Below are 26,017 nucleotides of genomic sequence, written 5' to 3'. Positions count from 1 at the left end.
GGATTGACGAAACAGCGAGATAACGGTTCAAATGTCAATCAGGCTTATCGAAGGATGGACGTTGCAATATGACGAAGGATGATGAGGTCATTCAACCTGGTCGCAACTTGGAACCCCTCAGCCACCGCTGATCACCTCTTGGGAGCTGCCACTAACGCGCAATGACTACTCCATGACTTAATAGCACATTGATCTTGCTGCGAGGCCCTGTGGCGTGAGCTTCCTGGAGGTGAGCCCAGCCACACATCCATCATTTCTGGTGACGAGCATTTCGCAAGTGGCGGTAGAGTTGGGAGTAAGATCTTAACATTCGAGAAGACGTTTCTGGGCGAGCTCCTGTTAAGGTTATATCACAACGTTTCAACGAAGTCATTGTCTTGTAAAACCAGTTTTGTCCAGAGGCCGCCCAATGCTAACGTTGATCGGATGATCGCCACAATCGATGCGACTGTGCAATTCAGGACCCCTAGATCTCGCATATTATTCGTATTTTAACTTTGACAATTTTCCGCGTTGCCAAGACATCCATCTGAGTGCATCTACCCTGCAACGAATATTGGACATTTGGCCTGATCAAGACAGCTTGCAAAGAACACTGAATGAAGGTAAGCTTCAGCGGGGACATTTGATCTGTCACTTCTTTTCATCCAGTTTTCAGAAGCCTTTCGTATTCATACAAAACTGTCAAACCTCGTAGGCCATGATCGAAGCATTAGCGCGGACTGCTATCTACGTCTGCAATGACTTTTTCCTTGACTACCACTAGTAGTCAACCAAGAACCGTCTGAAATAGTGTTTTTCTTTTTCATCTGATACGTAGGAGTCTTTGTAATAAAGTAATCTTGTCAATGGCTAGTTCTTTAGGAGAACAAAGAAGACACAGGACCTTGATCCTAAAAGGCCAAGATACTGAGTCAAATTAGCACAAATTTAGAGTATCTTCAGGATACCCTTTGCTGAATTTATTTTGACATCCTTAATTAAAACATGATGTTTTCTTGCCCTCCGAGGGGGTTCTCTTGGGTTGGGGCTTTGGTCGGCCCTCTTGGGCAGCTAGACAGCTTGCTGTGATATTCTAAATTTACATCAAGTAAGATGATTGGCATCACAGTCCCTCAGTCCCTATTTCGTGTCTCTACAAGTATGTGTGTTCATAGAGACCTGGGGGGACGAACAATCCACGAGTTACATCCAGCATTGTGACGAGAATTAGTTCAGGGGCTTGGGGGATAATAGCACTCAATTTTAGATATTTCCTATCAGGTTGAGCAGCCAAACTAATAGACTCTAACTCGCAAAGCGTTGGGCTTCTCATATTATTGATGTACTCTTTCTTATATCACAAAGAGCTATAGTGTTCATAAGCAATGTGCAACGCTTCAATGCCTTTCTTTCAAAGCTCCCAGACGCCTCCAAAGAGCTTCTCCTTCGAATTATTGACAACCCATGGAACAACACAAGCTGCTACAGCACTGCCAAACAATTTCCAGTGCCAGGAGCACTGCGCGACGTAGCTGCAAGTGTCAGAGGGCTTAGCCTACCATTTTTGAACAAACGGCTCGAACACCACAGTAACCATTGGCAATGCGGCCGCAGAGTATCTGGCACTGGCAGAACAGAGTAAAAGCTGCAAAACAGCCTCTGAATCTTCCTGAGAATGTTTAGAAATTCCACCGTATAAATTTCCATCTCTTCTCCATCAACTTCGACTGTTTCTTTTGCTCACCACAACGATCAACCATCTCATCTTTCACCCAACTCCCTATCAACATTACCCATATTCACAACAACCTTTTATCTTTCCTCTCAAGAAGACCTACCGTCTCAAAACACTGAACAAAACTTTCATCCCATCCGACATCATACAATATGTCACCTCTCTACACCAAGTCATGGGCCCCAGCTCACAAGGAGATCATCGATATCGGTGGATCGACCCTCAACACTACCTTTGACACTCAGTTGCCTAGCGCCTTCAAAGGAGAGGGCTACTTCTCAAAGGAGGTTGCATACACTACCGGCATGCACCATTGGTGCGAGATTGCTGATACCTCATACCAAACTACGGATGAACTTAGCATCATCAAGTCTACTGCTTCCGATGTCGTCAAAGACATGCCAGCTACCGGTGCTGTAATCATCGACCTTGGAGCTGCCAACTCCCGAAAGTTCGTTCCCTATGTCGAGGCTTTCATCCAGCAGGGCAAGCCTTGTATCTACATCGCTCTCGACCTCTGCAAGGAGTCTCTGACCAAACATGTCAACAAGTCCGCCGCCGACTTCCCTCAAATCACCTGCATTGGCCTGTGGGGTAACTTCATCCAGGGTGACAAGTACTTCGCTACTCTCCCCAACCCCCGAATCTTCTTGTCGCTCGGCTCTATCTTCTTCAATGCACCGGACCAGATGTGCGTTGATCGATGCAATGAGTTCTCCAAGCACCTCTCTGGATCCCCCTACTCAAAGTTGATTGTCGGTCAGGATGGTCCCTCCGGCACTGAGGCCTCGTCCACTCATGCTGCCTACCAGACTAAGGCATACGATGCATTCTTCATCTCTTACCTCCAGGGTATTCAGACCCACGCCGACATTGACGCCAACCCTCGCATCGCCTGGACCTACGAGTCGAAGCTTGACAACTCCATGCACTACTTCAAGGTAGTCGCTCAGCACGACATGGTCTGTCGCCGCTACAACGACTACTTCATTCAGAAGGGTACGGTCTATACCATGTTTCCCTCTTGGAAACGTGGAGAGGCCGAGATCCATGCCATCGCCAAGGCTCAGGGCCTAGACGTCAAGACTCTCGGCAAGGCTGCAAACTCTGGCATGCGCCAGTATCTCATTCAGCCTCGCATTTAGGCGGCATGAATAACTAACACTCCCCCATTTTTCTTTTTTTTTCGGCCACAGTGTTTCGGTCGGAGTCTAGGCTAGACATGAAGAAGTCACAAGACAAATGCGCAAGCACGGCACGAGGAGTTTTAGGATGTTGAACTTGGACATGGGTAGATGTTTGGACTTTCAGGTTCGGAACTTCTTGACTGCTGTATAAGTACACGGATAGACAGCTAGATCTTAAACTCAGAGTCCCTCCTGAATAGATACACGTGATTCAGGCATACTAATTCCCAGCTTGCAACTGTGAAATACCCCACTGGTATCGGCTCTGACATGACACATATTTTTGAAATATGTGCAAAGATTGTTGACATCTAGTAATTTCGAACTGCTGGGCACTCACCATCAACACGTACGTGATTGTTATTTCGTAATTCCTGACTCCAATGTCATGTTTTATCAGCTCCCGTGTTGAACGACGTCGCGAGATGACGTAATCATCTGGTGGAGTCAAAAACAATGCCGTTCTTGAACCCGTAACTTGACCCTTTCCCGTCAACAGCAAACCTTACGATCCAGCCAATCATGTCAAAACGAAACCTTCTCCTATGCTTCGATGCATTCGGAACTCTAATAAGACCTGTTCGACCAGTTGCGCAGCAATACGCTGACGTCGCTCGCCAATGCGGATTCACCAACTTCAACGACGATGAGCTACACGCCGCCTTCAAGTCGTCCTTTAAACAAGAGTCCAAGACGAATCCGAATTTTGGAAAAAAGACGGGGTTAGGAGCGACGAATTGGTGGACTAACGTTCGTATGCGGGAGCTTCGCCAGACAAACAAAGCTAACATCACTCAGGTTATTCATAATACCTTCACATCTTTGGCAAAAGATGACAGACCTCTACCAAAAGATCTAGCCCCGAGGCTACTGCATCGATTCTCCTCCAAGGAAGGCTATGACACTGAACCAAGTCTCGTTGAGGCATTCAAGAAGTTGAGGCGAAACCCGCCTCAAGAATTTGACAGTCTTGTCATTGGCGTTATTACAAATTCAGATGATCGAATTCCCAGCATTCTTTCATCCTTAGGTCTTGCCGTGAGTCCATTCAGATACGGAACAAAATCAGATCTCGCCAAAATCAGCGACAAGACCTACGATATTGACTTCCACTGCATGTCTTACGACGTGGGCGTTGAGAAACCAGACAAGCGCATCTTCAGCGCCGCAGAACACATGCTGGCCCAGGTCATCAGTGCCCGTAGTGGAAAGACCTTAAGTGAAGCCGAAAGAGAGACTAGCATATGGAAGAAGGTGTATGTTGGTGATGATTATTCGAACGATGTACTTGGGTCAGCCAATGCGGGTTGGAACCCTGTATTACTCGACCCAAAAGACGAGTGCGAAAACATCGCCGATTTGAAGCATTGGCGGTCGTCGTCAAATGAGGGGCCGGAGGCAAAAGTTTGCAAGATTGAGGACCATCCAGATGCGACATTAGACGGCGTGTTTCAAGAACACGACGTTGCGAGTGTTCATTCTATTCGAAATCTTCTGTCCTGGCTGTCAAGATAAGGTTGGGAATTGTAACAAATTGTTGTACGCGATATCGACTAGGAATAACGACATAGACTATTTTGATGAGATGCATCGCATTTTATTCAGAACTTTTGGAATAGCTCTTCAGTGAGACCCAGTTGCTTAATTAGGCTCGCCGAAATGATTCATCCCCCATCATCCCAAAACGGAACGCTCCAGATCTGATGAAGTGGATCAATCTGCAAAATATTTATAAATGGCCATTGTTCTTATGGCTTCACTCATGCAAGTGCTCAGTCTAGTTTATGATATCCCCTCAAGTCAATCATGGCCGCCATCAATATATCAGTCATCGAAGCTCACCGCCTCAACATTCCTACTTCCCAAGAACAAGCCATTCCTTTATCTCTCCTCGACAGCACAACCGCAAACTTCTCCAACGCCAGCGCTATATGGCTATTTGAAAAGCCTACTCGGGACGACTTCAACTTAGCCTACCATTTACGTGAGTCGCTAGCTCGGACTCTTCGGTTTTATCCGCAATGGGGCGGCCATCTGAAAGCTGTCAAGTCGACAGATGGCATTGTTCCGCCTGAAGCAAGCACGTTTCCGCCTCATGCTCGGCGGTTTGGACGTCTCTACGCACATTATGGAACTGATAATGATCCTGGCGTGGAGTTTGTTCATGCCAAATGCGATGCTACGCTTGAGTCTTTATATCCCGCAGATAGGATATCAAAGCAGCCTTTCTGGAAGTGCGACTCCAGTGTCTTTCAGAAGCTCGTGGCCCCTGTCACGATCGCCCAGCCACTGAGGGATATCGTGAAGGACAAAAATGATCAACTATATCCTCTTCTCGCCATTCAAACCACCGAATTTTCTTGCGGGGGCTTTGTTCTTGCTCTCAATGGTGCGCATCCTCTCGCAGACGCCACGACTCTTCTCTCTTTCATCAAGCACTGGGCGAACGAAAGTCGCCAAGGTTTAGGGAATAATGTTTCTACTTCAATGCCTGTATTCAATCCTACTCTTATCGACAATCAGGCGACCGGAGACATCAATGCCGACGAACCAGACATGGACATCATACAACGAGCAAGAAGTTTACCAATGCATAGATTTGACTGGTGGCACCCAGACTCGACACCTCCGTGGCCGTTCAAGATCCCATCCCCTTTTGATAAACAGGAGCTTGAGCCCGCCGGCAAACCAATGCCATGGGCTGAATGGAATGTTGCCGAGCCTGTTTCAAATTACGTTGTTCACTTGAGCAAGAAACAGGTGACATATCTTTGGAAACAGGCGAATGAGAACTCGTCGCAGAAGTTGAGTCAGCACGATGCAATACTATCTCACATTTGGTCCTGCATCGCTCGCGCTCGCGGCCTTGAAAATGACACAGACCCAATTCACTGCGATCTAGTTTACGGCGTTCGCTCTTCCTTCCAACTCAAAGAAGACTTCTTTGGATCTCCAGTCGTGATGATGAACATCGAACTCCCTGCCTGCCAAGTCACCAACCCATCCAGCATGACTCAGGTAGCAACTCAAGTCCGCAACACACTCAAGACGATCTCCGACCCTTCCAATATGGCCGCGCATCTACACAGCCTAGCTTTTGAAAAGTCTCCTCAACAGATATGGCAAGCATTCTTGGGTCGGCGGCATATATTGGTGACGACTTGGGCACGAGCGGGGATATATGAAGTTGACTTTGGGTTGGGATCCACGTGTCGTTATGCTGAGGGTGTAGTTCCGGAAATGGATGGGAATGTGTTGATAAAAGAGGCATCGGGTCCTCTGGGGAAGTACTGGACGGATAATGGGGTTGATATTTCTATCCACATCAGGTCAGAAGATATGGAGCGGCTTATAAGGGATCCGCTTCTGTTTCCTGTCGATGCTTGAACTCGGAACACTTTCGTACTCAGATAGTCTGGAGCTTCAAACTCGGAGCTACTCCAGTGATGAGTTTTCGCAATCGATGCTCTCATCCTCCCCGAAGCATAAGCCCCATGGTCATAAAACCAGGGTCAGTTTCCTAGCAATATTAACACGCGAAGTATTCCCCATGGTTACCCAGAGTCCAACAACTATGTATTCTCCGGCATTCTAGGTGACGAAATAGGGACCTTATTCTTGCTAACCAAACCCCGGTAAATGTTGCAGCTTGACCCCTGTTTATCTTAATCTAGATATGACGGGCAGTTTCTGCTCGTTGGACCAACATAGAGCTTTGTGCACTCTGCCCCACCCACAACTAGTATTTACAGGTCTGCAGGCAGCCGCGCGCTTTGGGAATCGGCTGACTCAATGGAACTCTCCTCTGCCGTCCTTCTTCGAAGCCCATTTGTGCATCGTTTGCGATCATACAGATCACTCTTACTTTTTCGTAGACCAGAATGTCATCTCCAGAATATGTTGGGCTCGACCGACTTGAGGGCCATCATTACGATTCTCTATCTCTAGCCCTCCGCAATGTTCTTAACACCGATATCGCGCTTATGACCTTCGCCCAGATTATTGATGGTCTGCCGACCGCTGATGTTGTCTGGGACCGATATTCGGCCACATATGAACCTTCTCATCCTATAATCAATCACAAAACGCTTTGCGAAGGGGCATTAGAGAAGGCTAAAGGTTTCCGTGCACAGTTCTCCATGGCTGATGTGATGGTTGATCTTGAGGTATGCTCTCCCGTAACTCTCAATCACTTGTTCCATTTACTAACATCTGACAGAAATTGAATGCGTATCAAAAGACGAAACCTTCATCTAGATCCTTTCAGCTACGCCTGATTGAGATGACTGCGTGTGCACTACATCAAATCGGTGTTCAACTGTCACAGGTAGAGAAAGTCCACGACCCTGCTACAACTGCCGGTCATGATATTGAGTCTACGATTAAGTGGGAGCGACCTCCTGATAATTTGTGCCGCTTCACACCAAAGCCGACAATGTTCATTGCGACTCAGTTCACTGCTTATGACCGGTACCCAAACGGTGTCGGTGACATGGTTGGATATTGGGCAGAGAATCGTATCCTAGGCGGAGTAGCACTCTTTGACCATTCACAAGCATGGACGAATGACGACGAGCCCAACTTATACTTTCAGTGTAGCCGCGCAAGAGTCACGTTTCGTGTCTGTCAGCTTCTCGATACTCAGCAGTCGGCCTTGATATCCTTTCTTCTCGCAGATACCGAGGACGCCATTATCAAGTGTCCGGTCACTATCTTACCAACCTCCGAAAACACGGTTCGTATAGACCCAGGAGATGCCATTCCAGTTAAGAAGGTTTATAGAGACATTTGGGAAAGGAAGCTTGCCCCAAGGCGATGGAGAGCGCCGCGGCTGGAACGCCCTAAGACATCTTTAGACTATCCAGAGTTAGATACTGATGCAGAGGTTGAGCGCCTGAACAGAATGTAAAGCGTTGATGGTGCACGAACCGCCAAGATAGCTTCAGAAGATAGCATGTTATTTTCAAAGATCATGAACAGCGAAACTTTGCCTCGCGATAGAAATACAATAAGTTTATTCGTAAAAGCAAACAAATCAACTAATTGGGGTCAATTATCAGGAGGGGATCTAGCGATTCGCTATCAGATTTCTCGTCTCGTGGTTGGTTGTTCTACGTCACCACCTCAGCTTATGTCTCAGCTCTCCTCATTTCAGCCCTCAAAATGTCTTATCTCCTCGGAGTCGGTCAGACTCATCCTCCTCCACGATTAATTTGTGACATTTTCTCTGAAATACTATGGTTTTTCCTCCGGGAGCAACGGAAGTTGGATCAGAGGGCGCCTTCGTTCTCTTATCAAACATGTCCTGTGAGAAACTTCAAAATCCAGTATGTGTCGATGCAAGCCTCTGCCGACTCTGCCGCTTCCCTATCAAAGTAGAAACAGATACAATAATTGCTTGTAAGTTCAAAACATTAAGTGGCGTCTCTGGGGTTTGGCTGACCAACTGTAGTGACTCCGGATAATCAAGTATCATCGCCGTTCAATATCTATTACGAGAAGTGCTATTCGCCTCTTCACGTCGACATGTCTCTCGGAATCTCTTTCAAGCACTGCGTCTATCCATACTGCAATCATGACAAGGGACTCGCAATCGCTTTCCATACAGGGTGCGTTGAGATGGCCGCTCCTTTTGGAACACCTCTTCACGAGTACCGCCTTGCTACCGAGCACTCTTATCGTCATGCCTCATTGAAGCATGAACGACGGAGAGGCCGTGTTCGGGAATTCATAGAGGATGCCCTGCATAAAGCATATGGCAAGCTATCATCAGAACTTTGGCACATTGTGTCCGATGACGACGAGTTGATCAGACTTTATGCCATAGCAGAGCTATCTCTGCAGCATCACAAGACTGAGTGGTCTGTTGATCCGTCGGTCACAATTTTGACCACAGTCGTCAGAATGGATGGCGTGGAATACGTCGGAACACTGACGAATTTTCCCCGCATTGCGAATCATCAGACTGCAAAATTGATGGATCCGTCAGTTTCTGAAAGCCTATACATCTCCAGTGACCACCTGGGTATCAGGCAGGTCATTCTAGTTCCAAACGAAGCCACTTCAGATACTGCGTATCCAACCTATTGGCAAACAGTATCTGCGAACAACCAAATGCTCACTTTCCACGGGGATGTAAGTCCTCGAGTCGATGTAGGTGTACTAGAAGCTAACTCAGTATGCGCAGGGCCTCAAGCTTCGGACGCTATTGACTCCTTCGATTTATCCTCGAGTTCTTTGGCCTCGTCCAGTAGCACCGTTTGAACTCGACCCAATGACATTTTACTATGCTGGCTGGGGCGAAGGGTGTCTTGAGGCCAGGTTAAGAACACTGACTTTCAATGAACCTGGTACAACTGGATATTCCGTCTGTTGGGCCAACGACGAGATGGTCTCAATTCATGTTCATCGCAACATGGAACATCACGAAGCCGACCGTACACTAATGGATGGGCAATCTGATTATGAAGACCGAAGTCACCTCAAGTGGACATACTATCCGATTCAAAAAGATGAGTTCGTTCAAGGGGTCTGGCTTCGAGGGTCCGAGAGATATGATACAACCAGACCCCTCCCATCTCAGGGTGAAGGCGGGTTGCGATATCATTTTTCGACACCATGGGGTCTACAAAAATACAAAAGACCCAGTGACATAGCTCTTGCGGTAAGATTTTCCATCACTCTCAAAGTCAATGAGTCGATCAACTGACAATACCTCAGCTTGTCACAAGCAAAGGCCGAACTATTGTTGCCGGGAGTTTCCCAGACCATCATGGACAATATACGCCATATTCGAACCATCGTCACTGGAACCTTATAGCGAAAACATCCGTGAACACTCCACTTGGAGTCTTTTTCTCTCCGTCAGACCATGGAATTCCTCTGATAGCTGCACCAGGAGTACTATACAACCATATTGCCGCCCTTTCGCCGAGACAAACACCGCTTGGTGCCGTGCCACGTTTCAACCCGCTTCATACTCTACACTATTCTTCCTCGTCCTTGGAGAACATCACAGAAGTTCTTGTCTGCAAGAGTAAGAATAAGAAGGACATGGGTGTGATTCGACAATTTGATTTGGAAAACAGCCGTATGGTTGAAACTTCTTATAAGAAGGTCGCTGGGTTATTGCTTCGGTACGCTGATGGTGGTGAGGCTAGCGTTGGGTGCTTTCGATTTGACTGGGCTGAGACACCGCTTACAAGAGGCGATTCAAGGGGACTGTTTGTTGGGACCAGGCCGGGGAAGATCGTGCAGATACCTCCTCATGTAGCTGCCGTCAGTACTGTACCTCCAAAGACTGAAGGAGAATTTACTTGGATGGAGATGCCCTGGACTGGAGTACTTGAGTGGTGGTTTAACCCTGATAGCCTGGACACTAGCATCACGCATATCCTTTAAGCAGGCGAAATGACGGCATAGGAAGAGTTTAAACAACAGAAAGACATTTTTTAATCACTATCGTCTCTTGAGTAGGAACCTTGCCTTATATGGCAATGCTCCGAAATCTGGTTGTCAGCTGACATAAGACGTGAAGCGCAATCTGGTCTCGCTTCTTTGCTGACGCTACCCTACGGGCTACGGTTTACTTCCTATAAATTCTGCTTTCAAAACCATTCTTTTGTCCCATAGCCAGAAAGTTAAAAAAAAAATCGCCGAAGTAGCTACCATGTCTGAGCTCAACGTCTATAGTTTCTACCGCATCTGGTTCACTTGGGTTGACCCACTGACCGTCCTCCCAACCGTCTACGCTCTCATCTTCACCCCCGAATTCATTCTCGATGGCCTCATTCCACTCAGCATGTCTGCGTATAATCCAGACCAGGCCTTCTTATTCCACCAACTCGCTGCACTATTCGCGTTTGTCGCCATCATGCTGGCTGTGCTTCTGAGAGTCAGCTCCGATATCAAAGTATGGAGAGTCGTCATTGGCGGCGTGCTTCTCATCGACATTGCCATCTTGATCAGTGTCTTTGTCAGCATGAAACAACAGGGTCGGTCGGAACTGTCAATGTTCAGATGGCAGGATTGGGGGAACTATCTGTTCACTGGTTGGGTTGCTATTGTGAGGGCTTTGTTCTTGGCTGGGGTTGGAGTTGGCGGTGTGAACAAGGGAAAGGTGGCTTGAATGCTCACAATGATATTACTCTTATTTCATTGCTAGTTTGAGTCGCGATATCGGATTTCTTGACTGTTGGGCGAACGTCAGATTATTGTTTGGATGATCGAGATTACTCAGTGTTCTGCGAAACAGCAGTACATAGAACAGGGTCTCTGATTGAATTCCAGGATATATGCCAGTGCCAAAGATACAGTGAAACTGGAGAACAGTCACGCAAAAGTATCCCAGTTCCATTGTTCAATGATCGTATATATTCACCTCTTCATCTCGTCCCTCTCAGTCATTTCTTTCCCCGTTAACAACACTCACATCCAGATTTCCATCAACTGCTATCACACACAACTTGTCAACACCAGTATATACTCACCACCAGCATTCAGCATCTTCATCTCATCTCGCCTCTTTCACTTCAGCTGCAATAATGGTCTCTGAGATGCCCAAGCGCAACCGCAGCCGCGATGATGACCGTTGTGAATGTCGTAATCGCAGCGACAGCCTTGAGCGTAAGAATACCGCTCGTGGCCGTGAAACCTACGATCACAACATCAACCCAACTCTGATCTTCGGTCTAGACCGTCTCCGTGATGGCCTCGATCTCGTCTATGGCCGCAACACCTTCACCGTCTTCGGCGACATCATGCAGCTTACCGTCCGGGTCCATCTTCCCAAGCCTGAGAACTTGATCGCGCGCCTCCAGGATGAGGGCTATCTCCGTCGCGTGCCAGTCGAAGCTCTCCCTCGGGCTGTGAAGGATCAGATCAAGGCGAATGGCTGGTACCAGATGCGGCCTTATGATCAGGAGGAACCTTATTAAGGGTAAGTTGTTGGGGGTGAGTGTCGATGACGTCTAGGGACTCGCATTTGGCTGAACCGGGTTTTGATGAGGATCGCTTGAGATCGACATTTGATGGCCGAGATAAAAAGGGCACGGTAAGTGACATTTCTGGAGTTTTGACATTCTGAACAGGCAGATCTGGAGTAGGACGATGGACCGTGGAGTATAACGGTAGACAGAGAGCAGAATTGACATTTATGATACTGGACCCCATTTTGACAACTTGATGAAACAATGTGACGTGCCAAACCTAAAACTGAATTATATTAACCTATATAACATGCTGCCATTAAAATAAAGTAAATAACACCATCGATTCTTAGTCTGTCGTCGCGAAGACGCACGGCTCGCGTATATAAATACCACATCGTGACGCCTTTGCATCGTCTGGTCCTATAGTTTAGTGGTAATGACGTCGGATTTTGATACCCTCAGAAGCCTTCCGAAGACCCCGGTTCGAACCCGGGTAGGACCTCGCTTTTTGCCTGTGCTCCTCGGTAGAGCGGACTGAGTATTAGACTTGATTTGGAGCCTGCCATCTTATCGAAGGTCCTATAGTCTAGTGGTTAGGACGTTGGATTTTGATCACCATTCAAATTCTTCCGAAGTCCCCGGTTCGAACCCGGGTAGGACCTCACCTTTTGGCCATCAGTTACTCTATTTCTTTTGCTTCACATGCCAACTTTTTTTGCAGAAATGGCCCCCTTCCTAAACGTGGGTGCTCACGTTCTACTGGAGCGCGTCATAGAGTTCAGCGTGATACTGTCATGGAATGTCCTCTGTTACACAAGTCCGATTGCAACCGTACAGCATTGGTTGAGGCTTCAGCCATAATATCATTAAAAGTTACGTATTGCTATCTACTATTATATACGATCCAAAATGCGCATCAATTGGCTCGCGGCTTAAAAGGGCACGGGAACGTTGCGCTCAAGGTATCCAAGGAACTTGGGGAGACGACGCTTTGAGGGAGCATCAGTAGATCGCTGAAGATCCTCAATTGCGCTAGCCCACTTGACAAGCTCAGCTTCAGCCCACGCAGTCTGCATGATTCCGAGGCCGAAGGGCATTCCAGAGTCCTTGGCGTAACCGCCGGGGATGGTGATGACGGGGTAACCGGCCTGGGCGGCGATCTGAGGGGCCTGTGCGACCTGGGGAGGGACGAGAAGACCGGAGAGCTTCTTGCCCTTGTAGGTGAGAGCGTCGTTGATACCCTTGCGGCAAGATGTCTGGCAGAACTCAAGGGCTTGCCAGTATTTCTCGTCTTGGATGCCCTTGGACTCGAGAGAGGCGAGGAAACCGTCTTGGCCGGAGGCGAAAGCGGGAATACCCTTGCCGTTCTTATACGGGTAGCCACCCTCAACACCATCGTACTTCTTGTTGAACCTGGCACAGTTAGTATTACTTAGACGATTGAGACCCAGCCCACTTACTTGACGATGTCCTCAAGGTTGCGGACATTGGTGTTCTTGACTTCGCTCAGGTAGGTCTCGATGTTGCGGTAGAAGTCGACCTTGATGTAGGTATACTCAGACTCATTGGGGAAGCCTCGAGTGGTACCGTAATCCCAGTTCCATCCATCGGGGCTGACAATGGTCTCGTAGTTGGTGATCTCAGTGCCATTGATGATGGTGGCGCCAGCAGACTTGATCAGGTCAACGAGCTCGAGAAGCTGAGACTGCATGTCCTCATCGGCAAGAGCCCAGAAGCTCTTCCAGGGAAGACCAAAAGTAGCGCCCTTGAGAGCCTTCTTATCAGTGAGGTACTTCGCATAACCACCCTTGGGAGTCTTGTTCTTCTGACCCTCGGTGTAGTTGTCGCGCTTGTCAATACCGTAGATGGCATCAAGAACAAGAGCAGCGTCCTTGACGTTTTTGGCAAAGCAACCGACAGAGTCCTGGTGCTCACTCTCGGGAATGACACCAGCGCGAGAAGTAAGACCAACAGTGGGCTTAATACCAACGAGGGCATTGCGGTTGGCGGGGTTAATCACTGCGACATCATCAGCGCAATCCACAGCATACAGCTTCAGTAAAACTCACCACTACCATCAGTCTCAGTGCCCAGCGAAAACGCAATCACATTAGCACCAACACCAACACCACTGCCAGAAGAGCTACCACCAGGGTTAACAGTCAAGTTGTAAGCGCTGCGAACCTGGCCACCGCGCCCAGAGTAACCCTCGGAGTAATCGTTGCTGCGCATATCAGCCCACTCGCTGAGAGCAGCCTTGCCGAAGAGGACGGCGCCGGCGTCACGGAGCTTCTTGACGACGTGCGCATCGCGGGGGACGACGTTGCCGAGGAGCGCCCAGCTGCCGGCGGTAGTCTCGAGACTGTCCTTGGTGGCGATGTTGTCCTTGACAGTGAAGGGAATGCCGTGCAGAGGACCACGGCATTTGCCCTTTGCGCGCTCGGCGTCGCGCTCTGCTGCGATGGCGAAGGCATCGGGGTTGACCTGGAGAACAGAGCTGCGCAATATTAGCTGTGTTCAAGGCATCAATTGCATCAATTGACCATGCAATTGGTCATTTCAGTCGACTTACTTGAGGTACTCCTTAGTCTGATACGTGCGCATGAGGTAGCAAGTCACAAGCTGAACAGAAGTAAGCTTGCCAGCCTTCATAGCATCCTGCATCTCCGTAAAAGTAGCCTCCTCAAGCTTGAAGCCATTGCAATCAGGCATGGGGAACAAATCAGGCGACCCAGCATTCTTCTCCAATGGGATCATGTTGGGCTGGATCGCGAACAGAGGCTCATTCTTGGACTGCTTAGGTGTAGCGCTCACGCCCTGGGCGATGAGGCCCGTGGCCAACGACAACCCGAGAAGCTTCATGGTGAATAGGACTTGATGAGCAACGGAAAGGCTGTGGTGTTCAGAGCAAAGAGAGGGAGGGAATAGAAGCTGTTTTGTTTATTCCCTAGACAGGTAAGGTAAGCTATGCACATTAATTAATTACTCCTACAAGGGTGTCCGCCCGCCTCAGCGGCGAACTTGGGGAATCGGCGAAGACGGAGGCTGCGGGAGCACATTCGGCCGCTAGACAACGTCAACTGAACTAAACAGAAAATGTCATGTCATGGCCTTGCATTCAATTCAATTGCCCATGTCATGTCACTGGTTCCCTCGCGTCTTTAGGAAAGATTACCACGGATCAGTCAAGCCGGGATGGGCGGGGGGAGGCCAAGCCGGGGAGGGGGACCCTGACAGAAGCTTTTAGCGGACTGCGCCGCTAAAGAATTTAGTGGACTGTGGTTTACGGTAGGCCTAAACTCGATCGAGGCATTGTCAGGCTTGAAAAGTCGCGCAGATTGATAATGGCTCTTCATATTCGGGTCGTTGATGCCGTGTTTGATGGAGAAGATGAAATGAATATGGAAGGTGGACGTGTTTCTGTTACGAAAGAAGAGATGAATCCTTCTAGAAGTGGGATTTGACGTGCATGTAATTGTTGTGCATGCATTGAACTCGGAAGGATGGTGACAGTTCGCATTGAAGATCGTGTTCCAGCTTGTCGGGAGACAGGCCTCAGGGCCTCAGGGGGATCCTGTGTAATATGAAACCAGGTGCCGAAATAAATTGGTCAAAGGCTCGCTAGGATATACTAGACTTACCTAAGAATTTTTGTCACTTAGAACAGAAGTCCTGGGTTTTCATGCCTCCCCTTCCATGGCAGAGAGGCTTCAGGACTCGAACAACGAAGAAGCACATAAAATGATTCAATTCATGATATTCCAACATCACCGTATCGTAAAAGCGTATTCATGAAGAAGAATAATAAAAGTCGCTCGATCATTGCCGACCTGAATGTCATCGCTTGCAGTCCATCCCAATACTTTTACTTATACATAACACATCAAAGAAACCAGGCCAATCCATTATTTCCACGACCGTCCAGCATCGCTCCCACTTTTAGAGTCCTGCGTGTCCTCCTTTATCCTAAAATCCACCTGCACCAAAATGCCATCCGCACTGTTCTCACTCGTGTTATCCGCCGACACATTCTTCGTGCTGCGATACGTCTTGATCCCTTCAGCAGACGTGTCGCGACTGGTGAGAACATCGTGTTCGGGGCGGAAGTGTAGCGACCGTAATGCTGTGCCGCCCTTGGAACTGTGTTGTTGTGCATATCGTGACTTTCCTGTACTCTCGCCCTGGGTGATGTCTCGTCGGAGGATGAACTTGTCGAACAGGGGCTTGACGCCTGGGACTGAGAGGGCGATGAGGGTGGCGCCGATCTCGCTGACTTCAATGGCCAGCATTGGGTTATCTGCGAGATGTTAGACAAGTTTTCTTGCTGATATGTGATTGACTTACAAGCCCAAGACATGTCAGCGTTCCATTGCCCTTCAATGACAAACACCAGCCGCGTGATAGAGATGCCAATGACACTAATACCAGGCAAAAGAATGCATCCCAATTGGATCTTTCGCTTTCTTGGCATCTCCAACACCCGAAGCATCACAACTGGGATACCAAACAGCAACAAGTCACAGACCAGCGACACCGACGAATTGACGCTGTAGACCAATCCCCATTGCAAGCAGGTATACTTGTCAAAATCAGGCTGCCACTCATACGGCCAAAGTCCCGTAACAGGCGTACAATGAAAGATGATAAGGAAAACTTGCGGTAAGAATCCAGCGATCAAGATACCAAACACGATCTTGATGGAGAGTCGAAGACGGTCGTGTACAGCGCAGAGTCGATGGTAGAACGCCAAACCGGACATTCGGCAGAACAGCAGCGCAACGGTATAAACGATATGGGCGCCAAAGTCGAGAACTTCTGTGTATTCAATCGTCGGCATGTCGAGAACATATTGGATATAGTCGAAATGTCGTCCAGAACCCAGCTGGATGAGCTTGATGCACAGGCCAACGAATACTACCAAGCAAACCTAACCGATCTGTCAGTTTCTTGACGATGCTACACCAGTGGGGAGGGATCTGCACCCGCGATGGGGTCGGAGAATTAAGAGAAAAAGAAGAACAACTTACCCATGATACCAAAGTCAGAGAATCGTCGAGACCAAATCGTCGGATGAGGAATGCTCGCGATGCAAGACGGCCAAGAACAATAATACTCGTTATACAAGTCACCAAGATAATACCCACAATGGCGGGTGCATCTTTGGACTGGTTGAGGTACGCCGCCGTTACTCCCTTGGGGACTCGTCCATCGGCAATAGCCTGGGCGACTTTAGGGTCCGTCATAGCGAACGAGATGGAGCGTAGGGTTTTAGAGTCTGTTCGCCATGAAAGAGACGGTTTCTTGCACCATCAAATCTTTGTTTCCTTAGAGCAAGAAACTAGAGGAAACCGTAGAACCCAACTTGGATCGCGGGTGACTTAAACTCCTTATACAAAGCCAAGCCCAAGCTATCTATTAATTTACTGCCTAGTAAATGGAACCTAACGTTTCCTGCTTTCTCCTCCCCTTTGAACTAAAAGGATTTCGGACAGTAATGCAACTCCACAGGGCGACGGCGACCGAGTGGGAGCAGAGGAAGAAGTGAGCTCGGAAACGGAACGCTTGACCCGTGCGGAAGCTACGGACGTTCACAGTTAGCAGATTATTATTATTGTTATCGTGACTGTCACTGTCACTGATACAGAGTTTTCTGTCCCTTCTGGAATCGTAAATTATCCCACCCACTTTCTCTGTTTCGGCAGTTTGGGAGCTGCAGCGAAAGCAAAAGTGGTGTGTTGTGAAATGCACTTGGGGTCTAGAAGGAGTTTAGTTCTGTGGTGGCTTGCGTGAGGGGCCTGGCAGCTAGCGGAGATATGACACACATGGCTTGAGCCTTGGGGCAGCAGAGTTTTAAGATGCAGATTTAGTTTTCTGGCGTGTGGACTTGATCAAGAAAAATCTCTCGTATCTTGGATAGAATTGGAAAATGATCTACATTGAAGAATCTCAGCTGAACCAACAGATACGATGATGCCTGTTCTCTGCTGCGCTGCGATGCGATGCGATGGTGTCAGTCTCGCGTTCTCACTTGTGAAACTTAAAAATATCTTGGTACCTGAGCCGTGGCTACGGAACCATTACCCAGAGCCCCTGTGGGTTAGGTTGATGGACATGGGATATCCTTGGATGGCATCAAACCTCGCTTACACAATGTAACGCTGCGGAAGCTGTGCCTCTGGATATTCGGTACGACGGCCATCCATCCATGATCCAACTTGCTGGGACGTCGATTTGATATCGTCGAGTCTTGAACAATGCCATTGGTCGGTCAGAGGCTGTAACTCAGTTGGTTCGTCGAAATGGTTCCTGGCAGTTGCCAAGACTTCTTCTCAGCCATCAACATTCTCTGCTTCTCAGGTCTAGATGCCCTGCAGTCTTCAGTTTCACGAGTCGAGTAACTTCACAAGCCAAAAAGCTTTTATGTAACAATCCATTCCTTTTTATTAAAACTCCCTAAAACTCTTTCTCCCTTACATAACACGACTCATCCAAAACAGAACCAGAAATTTCCCTCCCGCCACCAAAACGTAAACCCGTCAGTAGTAATCCCCGAAGTGGCTAACTCCCCCCCAGGGCTCCCGCTCTCTAGCCAAACGGCACCCGGAGGCGCCCGCACACCCGCGATTCTTGGTTCGGAGTTTTGACCTTTTGAATCGTTCGATTTTGATCCAGATCTCGTACCAACGAAAAAAGACAAAAGCAATTATATCGACCTCTTTCTTTTGCCATTCGGATATACATAATACAAGGCATGCCAATGCTGACGCCTCTAATTGAATGGGATCATCATCCTGGAAGAAAAGCTCTCGTTCTCCTGAATCACTAGCTTCATGCTAAAATTCCAGCCGCATTCGACTTGAGAAAACAGCTTCTTTTCTCGTACAAGCTTCAAAACAGGGGTCTCTACACTTCGGCAACCACGGCCGGATGTGCAGTCAGTGGGTGCCCCATTACGTAGCACCTTGTTGACTTGGGTTTGTTCATGTGAATTCTAGTCTAAGCTCGTTGCGATTTAATTAATAAATATCAAGAACTAGCATTTGCCTCTGAGTGATCTAAGCCTTAAGTTATTTGATGCTCAAGTGCTCCCCCCTTATCATCCATTATGAAGCTAAGAACATCAGTGGCTGTATCTAAACGTTAGTGTAATACAATAAGTAGCTTGGCCTTGCAGGGCAATTCGTGTCCAAGGCCTAAAGATGGTGTGCTCAGGGGTCTAGTCCACGCGTACTGCCCGTACTGTACGGATACTGAGAACATTCTGCAATCTGGGCTGTCTGTCTGTCTTGCATCACCGTATCTCTATCACTTTCATTTCTTTTGCGCGGGCCAGTTCCGCGACTTGTTGCATCGTTCTGCAAGGCCAGCAGTCCCCGACGTGCACAAAGTGATTGTCCTCTTTCCGTACCAATGAAAGCTGCCAATATCCTGGAATTAGAACCACTTGGTCGCCTATCTCTGCCACTCGTGGAAGTAGAACAAACTCGCCGCTGTCTGTAAGACCGACTGCTAGCTCTAACTTGAGGCAAGCACTGATATCTGGCTGCACTTGTTGATTGTCCATGTCGTCCCAGAAAGACTCTTTGTCTCTGATCTGAGAAATGAGCTCTCGGTAGATCTTGCTGGTGCTTTCGTTTCTTTTCCGGTTTTCTGGTGGTTGTTCGCTGTCTTGGTACATGATGTTTTCGGGCAACTTGTCAAGAATGCCTTGTGCAACCTCTTCGGCCTTCTGGGCTGCATCGGCTTCGTACCTCCCGTCATCATTAGTCGGTACTTCGCAGGTTAATAAAAGGTATTGAAGTATCCGAACCATTCGAGTGGCCGCAGGTGTTTCCCATATATTTACTTGATCATCGTCGGCCCCGAACGCTCGGGCGAGTGTCCAAAGTGGATGAGGGTCTTCTGTGTTCCCCATAGGCCGGTGTATCATTCTGAAAATAGCAGAGACAAAGCTCAACCAGCTATCGCACGATTCCTCCAACGCTGGACTTGCATCGATGATAGTGTGAAAGAAGACTGCAGAACAGGTCAAACTATCTCCACGAATACTCGCTGGTTCAAGGCTATCCCACTCCTCCGGGCAATGGTAGTTTGGCTCCTCGTAGCCTCTGAATAAGAAATGGGCCACCGTGTTTCCCTTGAATGTCTCGGGGAAATTATATACCCAGGACGGCAATTCATACTGTTGATTCTGCCCTTGCTTTGCGAGACCTGCTCCTGAAAGAAAGCAAAGCGGCCAACCTTTCACCGACTTTTGCGACTTCAATATCTCCGTGCATACCTCAGTGTACACGGAGGCAACAGTCGTCTTGCTAGTATAGTCAGGCTCAATGCAAAGAGTCGTTAACCCTAGTAAAGCGTAGACATGGTCCTTTGGGTCTTTGGCGCGATACATCCCGCCCACGAGAAGCAGAAAGCTCCGCATCGATCGAATGATAGATTCATCAGCCTTTGCAGCCTCGTGGACACACACCCGTGCCCAGTCGACTTGTCTCAGCGTCAAAAACCTGTGCCAATATATATACCAGAAGTACTGGTAGGCCTGGTCCGTCTCTGGTCCGCTTGCCATTTCCTTGATGATGTCAACGCAGGATTGAGCATCCAGCAGGAGTTTCAAATCAATAGACAGAAGCTGATGCATCACGACGACCCGCCTCGAGAGAACCAGTTCCTGGAAAACCCAAGCTCGCTCCCAGTACTTCAATTTCAACATTCTGTACATGGCCTGGTCTGCGTCCGCGAATTCCTGGGACTTGGCTGGGTAGTTTTCATCCAATAACGGATGCCGCAAGATCCATCCCAACTCCTGTATATGTTTTTCTTCGATGGTTGCATCTATGTCGATGAGTGAACTAACGAGACCGCGTTCTACAGCTGATTTGGCAAGCGTTTCACAAGCCTTAAAAGCGAGACGAATATCCGACTGTGGAGCTTCCATATCAAGACAGGAAAACACAACTTCCGCGGCAGGATATATCAACTTCATCAGCTGCACTTGATGGCCCTTTTCGAGATCATCGTCTTGATTGATGCAGAGTGCGTCTGCCCAAAGTCGACATGATTTGGGGTCTCTTTCAGGAAATGCATTGGCCCAGTGATAAGGTGCATATTTCAGTGCATTTGCAAGGCTTGGGGTGATGAATTGCGCCACGCCATTAACGGTGATTGATTCTGTTTCTCCTTTATCGCCCCAGAGATATGATATCGCGCTAAATTCGATAGCTTCGTCGAGTGATATGGTGGTAAGGTTGCAGACAATTTTTGGTTTCGTAGAGAGAATCTCGACAAGGCGGATTTGTCGTCGCGATCGATCTAGAGGCGCATAGAGTCGAGAATCTTTGCTGGTAGACATGTTCCTTACACTTAATGAGAGAAAAGAATCAAGAGAAAAGTGAGAGTGACCACAGGCGAGGGTTTTTGAAAGCTGGGCTGTGCAGGGTAATCCAGGTCAAGAGGGAGGTGGCCAACCCCTCATGAGGCTGACTTGGTGTCTTACCTAGAAATGGGCTGTGAAGGTGAAGTGTAAAAGCCACTCTGGAGAAGTCAAGACCTGACAGAAGCCCATGCTGACTGGAAATCCGTAGGGAACTTGAGGGTGCACAGGCCATCTGAGGAAACTTCTGATTGTTTTGTCTCATCTACCATAATCTTTCTTTTTTGTTCATTTGGGGTATATACTCTAATTGGTAGGGAGAATAAATCTCGCATCGTCGGATAAAACCCCGGTATCTCTTGCAATGTCCTAATTTATCCCTTTCTTCGAATTCATATACTGTATGGAGCTTGAGTGGTAGTTTTTCAGGCGATATTCAAAAGTTCAGATAGATTCGTTTTAGGCTTTCAAAAAGGCTGACAGTTATAACTTGGCCTGCATATACGCTTATGACCGTTGAAACGCTTATTTTCTATCAGTCCTCGTGAACTTCGTATATCTCTTGCACTTTTGGTGTAGAATGGCTATCATTCGTAGTCTGCAACATGGATCGGCATCTATTCTGAATGCCGGATACATCTCCACTTCAGCCTCAAATTGAACAACCTCGTGCCTCTTAATTTGTACACTCAGTGCTCGCAGGTTATACCCGTCAAGAATTTTGATAGCCGTGTAAACTTCATTTTTGGAATAATTCTTACAAATTCTACCAGTTTAAGAATCCTTACCATCATGGCATCAGGAATCGACTCTGAGAAAAAACCCCGCGTCGTCGCCCTCGGAAAACCCGAATTCATCAGTGATGAGTACATCGAAGACTTCGAGAAAGATTTTGATTATGATGTTAGTCAAAATAATCCTCTCAATATTTCTACCTGCTCAAATTCGCCCCGGGTGCTAACCAGTTGAGCTCAGGTCCTTGATGCTAGTAACCTCCAAGACGCCTTAGAGAAGCTCCCTCTCATGCTCCAGCAACACGGCCCAATCGATGCCTTCATCGTCAGAATGGGCAGAGCTCCTTATCGCCCCTTCCAAGATATCTTCAAACTTCTCGCTCCTCACTGCAAGATCATTGCCTCGGCAGCAGCCGGCTACGACGATTTTAATGTCGATTGGTTAACTCGAGAGGGGATTTGGCTCTGCAACAGCGTTGATGCCGTCGCTGAAGCCACCGCTGATATGGCTCTCTTTCTCATCTTAGCTGTTGTGAGAGACACATACCGCGGTGAGCGCTCAGTGCGCGATGGGAGCTGGAGAGGTCCTGTTGTTCCCAGTAGAGATCCTTTAGGCATGACACTCGGGATCATAGGCATGGGCGCCATCGGGAAGTATCTTGCCAAGCGAGCTGTTGCTTTCAACATGCGGATCAAGTACTACAATCGTCGACAGTTGAGCGCTGAAGAGGAAGCAACGTACAGCGCTACGTACTGCCCGTCGTTGCATGACTTACTCTCCCAGTCGGATGTCGTCTCAGTCAACTGTCCTCTGAACAAGGAAACAGAGAATCTTATCTCGACTAAAGAATTTTCAGCAATGAAAGACGGTGCTTTCATCGTTAATACTGCACGGGGAGCTATCATCGACGAATATGCCCTTATTGAGGCCTTGGAAAGTGGCAAGATTACACGTGCTGGACTGGATGTCTTTTTGAACGAGCCTGATGTGAACGATTACTTCAGAACAAGTGATAAAGTCGTCGTTCAGCCTCATGCTGGTGGTCTGACAGATGTCGCTTTTCAGAGAGGGGAGCGAGAGGCTTTCGAGAACATCAAGGCTTTTTTCAAGACCGGATCGCCCATAACGCCTGTCAATAATCCTAAGAAGTAGAACGTTTCGAGATCAAATACTGCATGTAACAGCCAGGTTCTCTTGCACCATTACATCACATAATCGTATCCATAGAGGCCCAATGAAGTCTGTCATAATAGTAAACCTCTAGTAACGGGGTTATATTAAGGGCGGAAGTTCTCGGTGCCTAAGACTACGTTTCATTTCTACCACGTTAAGACAGAAATGGTAAATGATATGCAGATGCGAGTATGTGTGCATCGGCTCGCTTGCCAAGTGAGGAGTGACGTATGGTTTCACGGCTCATCCACTGATCCCAGTACGGCTTTGAGTTGATTGGTGTATGTGAGAGGTTGAAAGCTGCATGTTCCGCTGAGCCTCTGAGGCTGGGGGCTTGTCAGCAATGTCGATCTTGAACTATTTTGATTCCAGGCAGGAGCATTAAACATGCTTAAATCCAAGTTCCAAGGCTGTCCCCGTCCCTAATTCTCCGATACTCAATCAGGCTTGGTAGAGTATTGATTGAGTAAATATGGCTGAGTACCAAGCACAGCGCACCGAGTCCACGAGGTATTTCCTACCCTAACTTCTCTGCTATCTCAGCCCTCCGGTTCTAACTCTTCATAGACGAGGTCAAAACGAGTCAATTGAATCTCAGGATCCAAATCCAACAGAGGCTCAATGCAGCTCTCGCCAAAGCTTACTTGACCCAGGCCTCACTCCCAAGAATTCGGCGGAGCAAGTATGCCCTTCACGACGACGCTTCACTCTATGGCAGAGCATAGGGCTCCTTAGCTTTCTCTCCCTTGTACTTGGGACCACTCTTACACTTGCCTCATGTGGTGTCCTCATATATCTCTGGCGTGGTGCTGATCTGGCGCGTGATCGCAATGAGCCTCAGTTCTGGAAGACCATAGTCACAACCGGCTGGGCCGCCAGAGTCGCCACCATATGCTCTGCAATCATACGCACCTCTATCGCAGTCCAGGCCAGTGTCGTTGCAGCCGCACTTTCGGCGATTATTCTCGAGACTACAGGCGTTCGCTTCAACGACGTTCCAATCCTATCCTCCGAGAGAGCTTCAAAGTCGGGCTTCATCAACATCTATCCAGCAGTCCTCAGGCAAACTACAAGGAATCCCTTGAGCATCTTGTACTCTCTCATTATTATCCTGGGCTTGGCTATCATGGCGGTTTCGACATTTATCTCTACCATTCTTCTCTCTGACTTTACTACAGCAAAGGTGGCCTCCCCGGGCGTGACGCATGAACATGCCATCGCCTCCAAACACCCTGCCGATTGGCGATTCAACTACAAGGGCCCTATGTACTGGGGATCTAGGCCATATGCGCAATGGCGCTTCGCAGAGCAACGAATTGGGGAATCTCAGTATGGTGATACCGGAGATATTTATCGTGCCATGCTGCCATTTTCGGAAGCGGCCTCGAGAACATCGCTTGAGTCTTACGATGGACCTGCTTTGGTTGCCAATGTTCGTACCATTTGTCGCGCGCCTCCGTTGCAGAACTCGAGTATTTCCGCCCACGGAATGATTAGCCCGCACTTCGGAGATGCAAAAGATAGTGTGTCCGCGGTTTTAAATACGACAGGTCCGTCTCAGTGTATGCTGTATTGTCGAGATAGAGGCGAGTTGACAGGCTGGCCTGTGTCTCTTTGCGATTACTCTGGCTCTTTCATGCCCCAGCCCAAACTTCCAATAGACCCCAAGACAGAGAGAAAACACAGCTTCCAGCAAATGCTCGTCGTCAATGCGACAACCAACATTGCTGCAGACGGGTTTAGAGATACCAATGGAGGTCCCCCGCCCAAACGTCTACGGAATCTAACTTATGAGATGGGGGATGTATGGACCAAAGCATACGATACCAATGGGGATCATGTTCTGAGTGTTACGTTCTGTTCTGTCAACACATACCCTGCGCAGATATACAACGTCAGTATGTCTGGGCGTCAAACCACCACGGAACCCAGTCTCAATGCCGGCAAGATTGACAGCGCTCGTCTTCAACTTGGGAACGGGGAAGATTTCGCAAAGCGTGGGATTCTTGACCTCGATATCGGACGGCGCCTGAACGTCAGTTCTCGCCTTGTAGACTTTGTGGAGGGCGTTCCGATGGAAGACGGACCGACCCACGATCCATACTACAGGACTCTGGGGCTCGAGCATCCATCAATGTCCAATACGACTTGGGGCATGATGTCGCCAGCACAAGAAGTCGAGCAAGGGTGGTCAGCAAACCTTGCGCATATCTCGCTCTTCCAGAGCATTATACAGGAAACTGGAGATCCTGCCACAGCGGTTCAAGGCCTGATGACTCGGCTGTATCAGATGGTCTATTACAACTGGTTTGAAGAATATGACCTCAAATACCCTGTGGGCACTATACATACGGAAGATAGGCTTATACCGACTAGATGGGCTGGGCTTATTATTGTTCTTGTACTTGTTGCGGTACATCTTGGACTCGTTTTCACAACGATTATTCTCTTTGTGCTAAAGACCAAGGCTTCGGCACTTGGGAATACCTGGCATACTCTTGCGCAGACAGCGCAGATGACTGACGGCACCAACGGGGCTTATATGATGTTGGATGATGAGATACAGAAGTGGGCTAAGGCAACTGGCAAAGACAAAGACGTCTGTGGTATCAGGAAGTCGGACGAGGATGGCAAGGTTGAAGTTCAATTCTTGAGGAAGAGGAGCTGAAGGTTGCATGTGTAAGTGGCAGCGTTTAATGGTGATTCTTTGAGAGATCGAGATATGGCCAGAAGTCACCATCTGAACCTCAAAGTATATGCCAACACCTCTATTACTAGCCTACGGCTCAAGTCTACAATGAAGCAAATAAGAGAAACCGAAGTGCCTTGAACATTATACAATTGATCGAGTCGAACGCGAGCGGAGCAGAATCTGAGAGCACTCTGCAATGCCGCTGCTACC

At 48.3% G+C, this 26,017-nt stretch overlaps 11 protein-coding genes and 2 non-coding genes across 13 annotated transcripts; 10 read left to right on the top strand and 3 right to left on the bottom strand.

Moving 5' to 3' along the window:
- Positions 1-1,869: 1,869 nt before the first annotated feature.
- On the top strand, positions 1,870-2,862 carry FMAN_12819 (uncharacterized protein; the record flags this gene model as incomplete). The annotated part of the gene is made up of 1 exon (XM_041823306.1): positions 1,870-2,862. The coding sequence occupies one exon, from the start codon at positions 1,870-1,872 to the stop codon at positions 2,860-2,862; it is 993 nt and encodes a 330-aa protein (XP_041688899.1).
- Positions 2,863-3,426: 564 nt separating this feature from the next.
- Positions 3,427-4,419, top strand: FMAN_12818 (uncharacterized protein; the record flags this gene model as incomplete). Its single annotated transcript, XM_041823305.1, has 2 exons — positions 3,427-3,654; positions 3,703-4,419. 2 exons carry the CDS (start codon positions 3,427-3,429, stop codon positions 4,417-4,419), a joined length of 945 nt encoding a protein of 314 aa, XP_041688898.1.
- A 291-nt stretch (positions 4,420-4,710) lies between these two features.
- Positions 4,711-6,291, top strand: FMAN_12817 (uncharacterized protein; the record flags this gene model as incomplete). Its single annotated transcript, XM_041823304.1, has 1 exon — positions 4,711-6,291. The coding sequence occupies one exon, from the start codon at positions 4,711-4,713 to the stop codon at positions 6,289-6,291; it is 1,581 nt and encodes a 526-aa protein (XP_041688897.1).
- A 494-nt stretch (positions 6,292-6,785) lies between these two features.
- Positions 6,786-7,813, top strand: FMAN_12816 (uncharacterized protein; the record flags this gene model as incomplete). The annotated part of the gene is made up of 2 exons (XM_041823303.1): positions 6,786-7,070; positions 7,124-7,813. The coding sequence occupies 2 exons, from the start codon at positions 6,786-6,788 to the stop codon at positions 7,811-7,813; spliced, it is 975 nt and encodes a 324-aa protein (XP_041688896.1).
- A 391-nt stretch (positions 7,814-8,204) lies between these two features.
- Positions 8,205-10,305, top strand: FMAN_12815 (uncharacterized protein; the record flags this gene model as incomplete). The annotated part of the gene is made up of 4 exons (XM_041823302.1): positions 8,205-8,304; positions 8,357-9,039; positions 9,092-9,568; positions 9,625-10,305. 4 exons carry the CDS (start codon positions 8,205-8,207, stop codon positions 10,303-10,305), a joined length of 1,941 nt encoding a protein of 646 aa, XP_041688895.1.
- A 268-nt stretch (positions 10,306-10,573) lies between these two features.
- FMAN_12814 (uncharacterized protein) lies at positions 10,574-11,032 on the top strand (the record flags this gene model as incomplete). Its single annotated transcript, XM_041823300.1, has 1 exon — positions 10,574-11,032. The coding sequence occupies one exon, from the start codon at positions 10,574-10,576 to the stop codon at positions 11,030-11,032; it is 459 nt and encodes a 152-aa protein (XP_041688894.1).
- Positions 11,033-12,250: 1,218 nt separating this feature from the next.
- Positions 12,251-12,336, top strand: tRNA. The gene is given in 2 exon segments: positions 12,251-12,287; positions 12,302-12,336. It is a non-coding gene; the product is annotated as a tRNA-Gln (tRNA).
- Positions 12,337-12,409: 73 nt separating this feature from the next.
- Positions 12,410-12,496, top strand: tRNA. The gene is given in 2 exon segments: positions 12,410-12,446; positions 12,462-12,496. It is a non-coding gene; the product is annotated as a tRNA-Gln (tRNA).
- Positions 12,497-12,766: 270 nt separating this feature from the next.
- Positions 12,767-14,696, bottom strand: FMAN_12813 (uncharacterized protein; the record flags this gene model as incomplete). Its single annotated transcript, XM_041823299.1, has 4 exons — positions 12,767-13,247; positions 13,295-13,853; positions 13,904-14,331; positions 14,407-14,696. The coding sequence occupies 4 exons, from the start codon at positions 14,694-14,696 to the stop codon at positions 12,767-12,769; spliced, it is 1,758 nt and encodes a 585-aa protein (XP_041688893.1).
- Positions 14,697-15,739: 1,043 nt separating this feature from the next.
- On the bottom strand, positions 15,740-17,077 carry FMAN_12812 (uncharacterized protein; the record flags this gene model as incomplete). Its single annotated transcript, XM_041823298.1, has 3 exons — positions 15,740-16,131; positions 16,179-16,761; positions 16,862-17,077. 3 exons carry the CDS (start codon positions 17,075-17,077, stop codon positions 15,740-15,742), a joined length of 1,191 nt encoding a protein of 396 aa, XP_041688892.1.
- A 2,048-nt stretch (positions 17,078-19,125) lies between these two features.
- FMAN_12811 (uncharacterized protein) lies at positions 19,126-21,186 on the bottom strand (the record flags this gene model as incomplete). Its single annotated transcript, XM_041823297.1, has 1 exon — positions 19,126-21,186. One exon carries the CDS (start codon positions 21,184-21,186, stop codon positions 19,126-19,128), a length of 2,061 nt encoding a protein of 686 aa, XP_041688891.1.
- Positions 21,187-21,999: 813 nt separating this feature from the next.
- FMAN_12810 (related to glycerate-and formate-dehydrogenases) lies at positions 22,000-23,094 on the top strand (the record flags this gene model as incomplete). The annotated part of the gene is made up of 2 exons (XM_041823296.1): positions 22,000-22,110; positions 22,183-23,094. The coding sequence occupies 2 exons, from the start codon at positions 22,000-22,002 to the stop codon at positions 23,092-23,094; spliced, it is 1,023 nt and encodes a 340-aa protein (XP_041688890.1).
- Positions 23,095-23,587: 493 nt separating this feature from the next.
- FMAN_12809 (uncharacterized protein) lies at positions 23,588-25,783 on the top strand (the record flags this gene model as incomplete). The annotated part of the gene is made up of 2 exons (XM_041823295.1): positions 23,588-23,625; positions 23,683-25,783. 2 exons carry the CDS (start codon positions 23,588-23,590, stop codon positions 25,781-25,783), a joined length of 2,139 nt encoding a protein of 712 aa, XP_041688889.1.
- Positions 25,784-26,017: the final 234 nt, after the last annotated feature.

The sequence above is a fragment of the Fusarium mangiferae genome (assembly GCF_900044065.1).
Source record: "Fusarium mangiferae strain MRC7560 genome assembly, contig: FMAN_scaffold015, whole genome shotgun sequence".
Lineage (NCBI taxonomy): Eukaryota > Fungi > Ascomycota > Sordariomycetes > Hypocreales > Nectriaceae > Fusarium > Fusarium mangiferae.
Note: the sequence above shows the minus strand (reverse complement) of the source record. Positions and strands in the feature narration are given on the sequence as shown.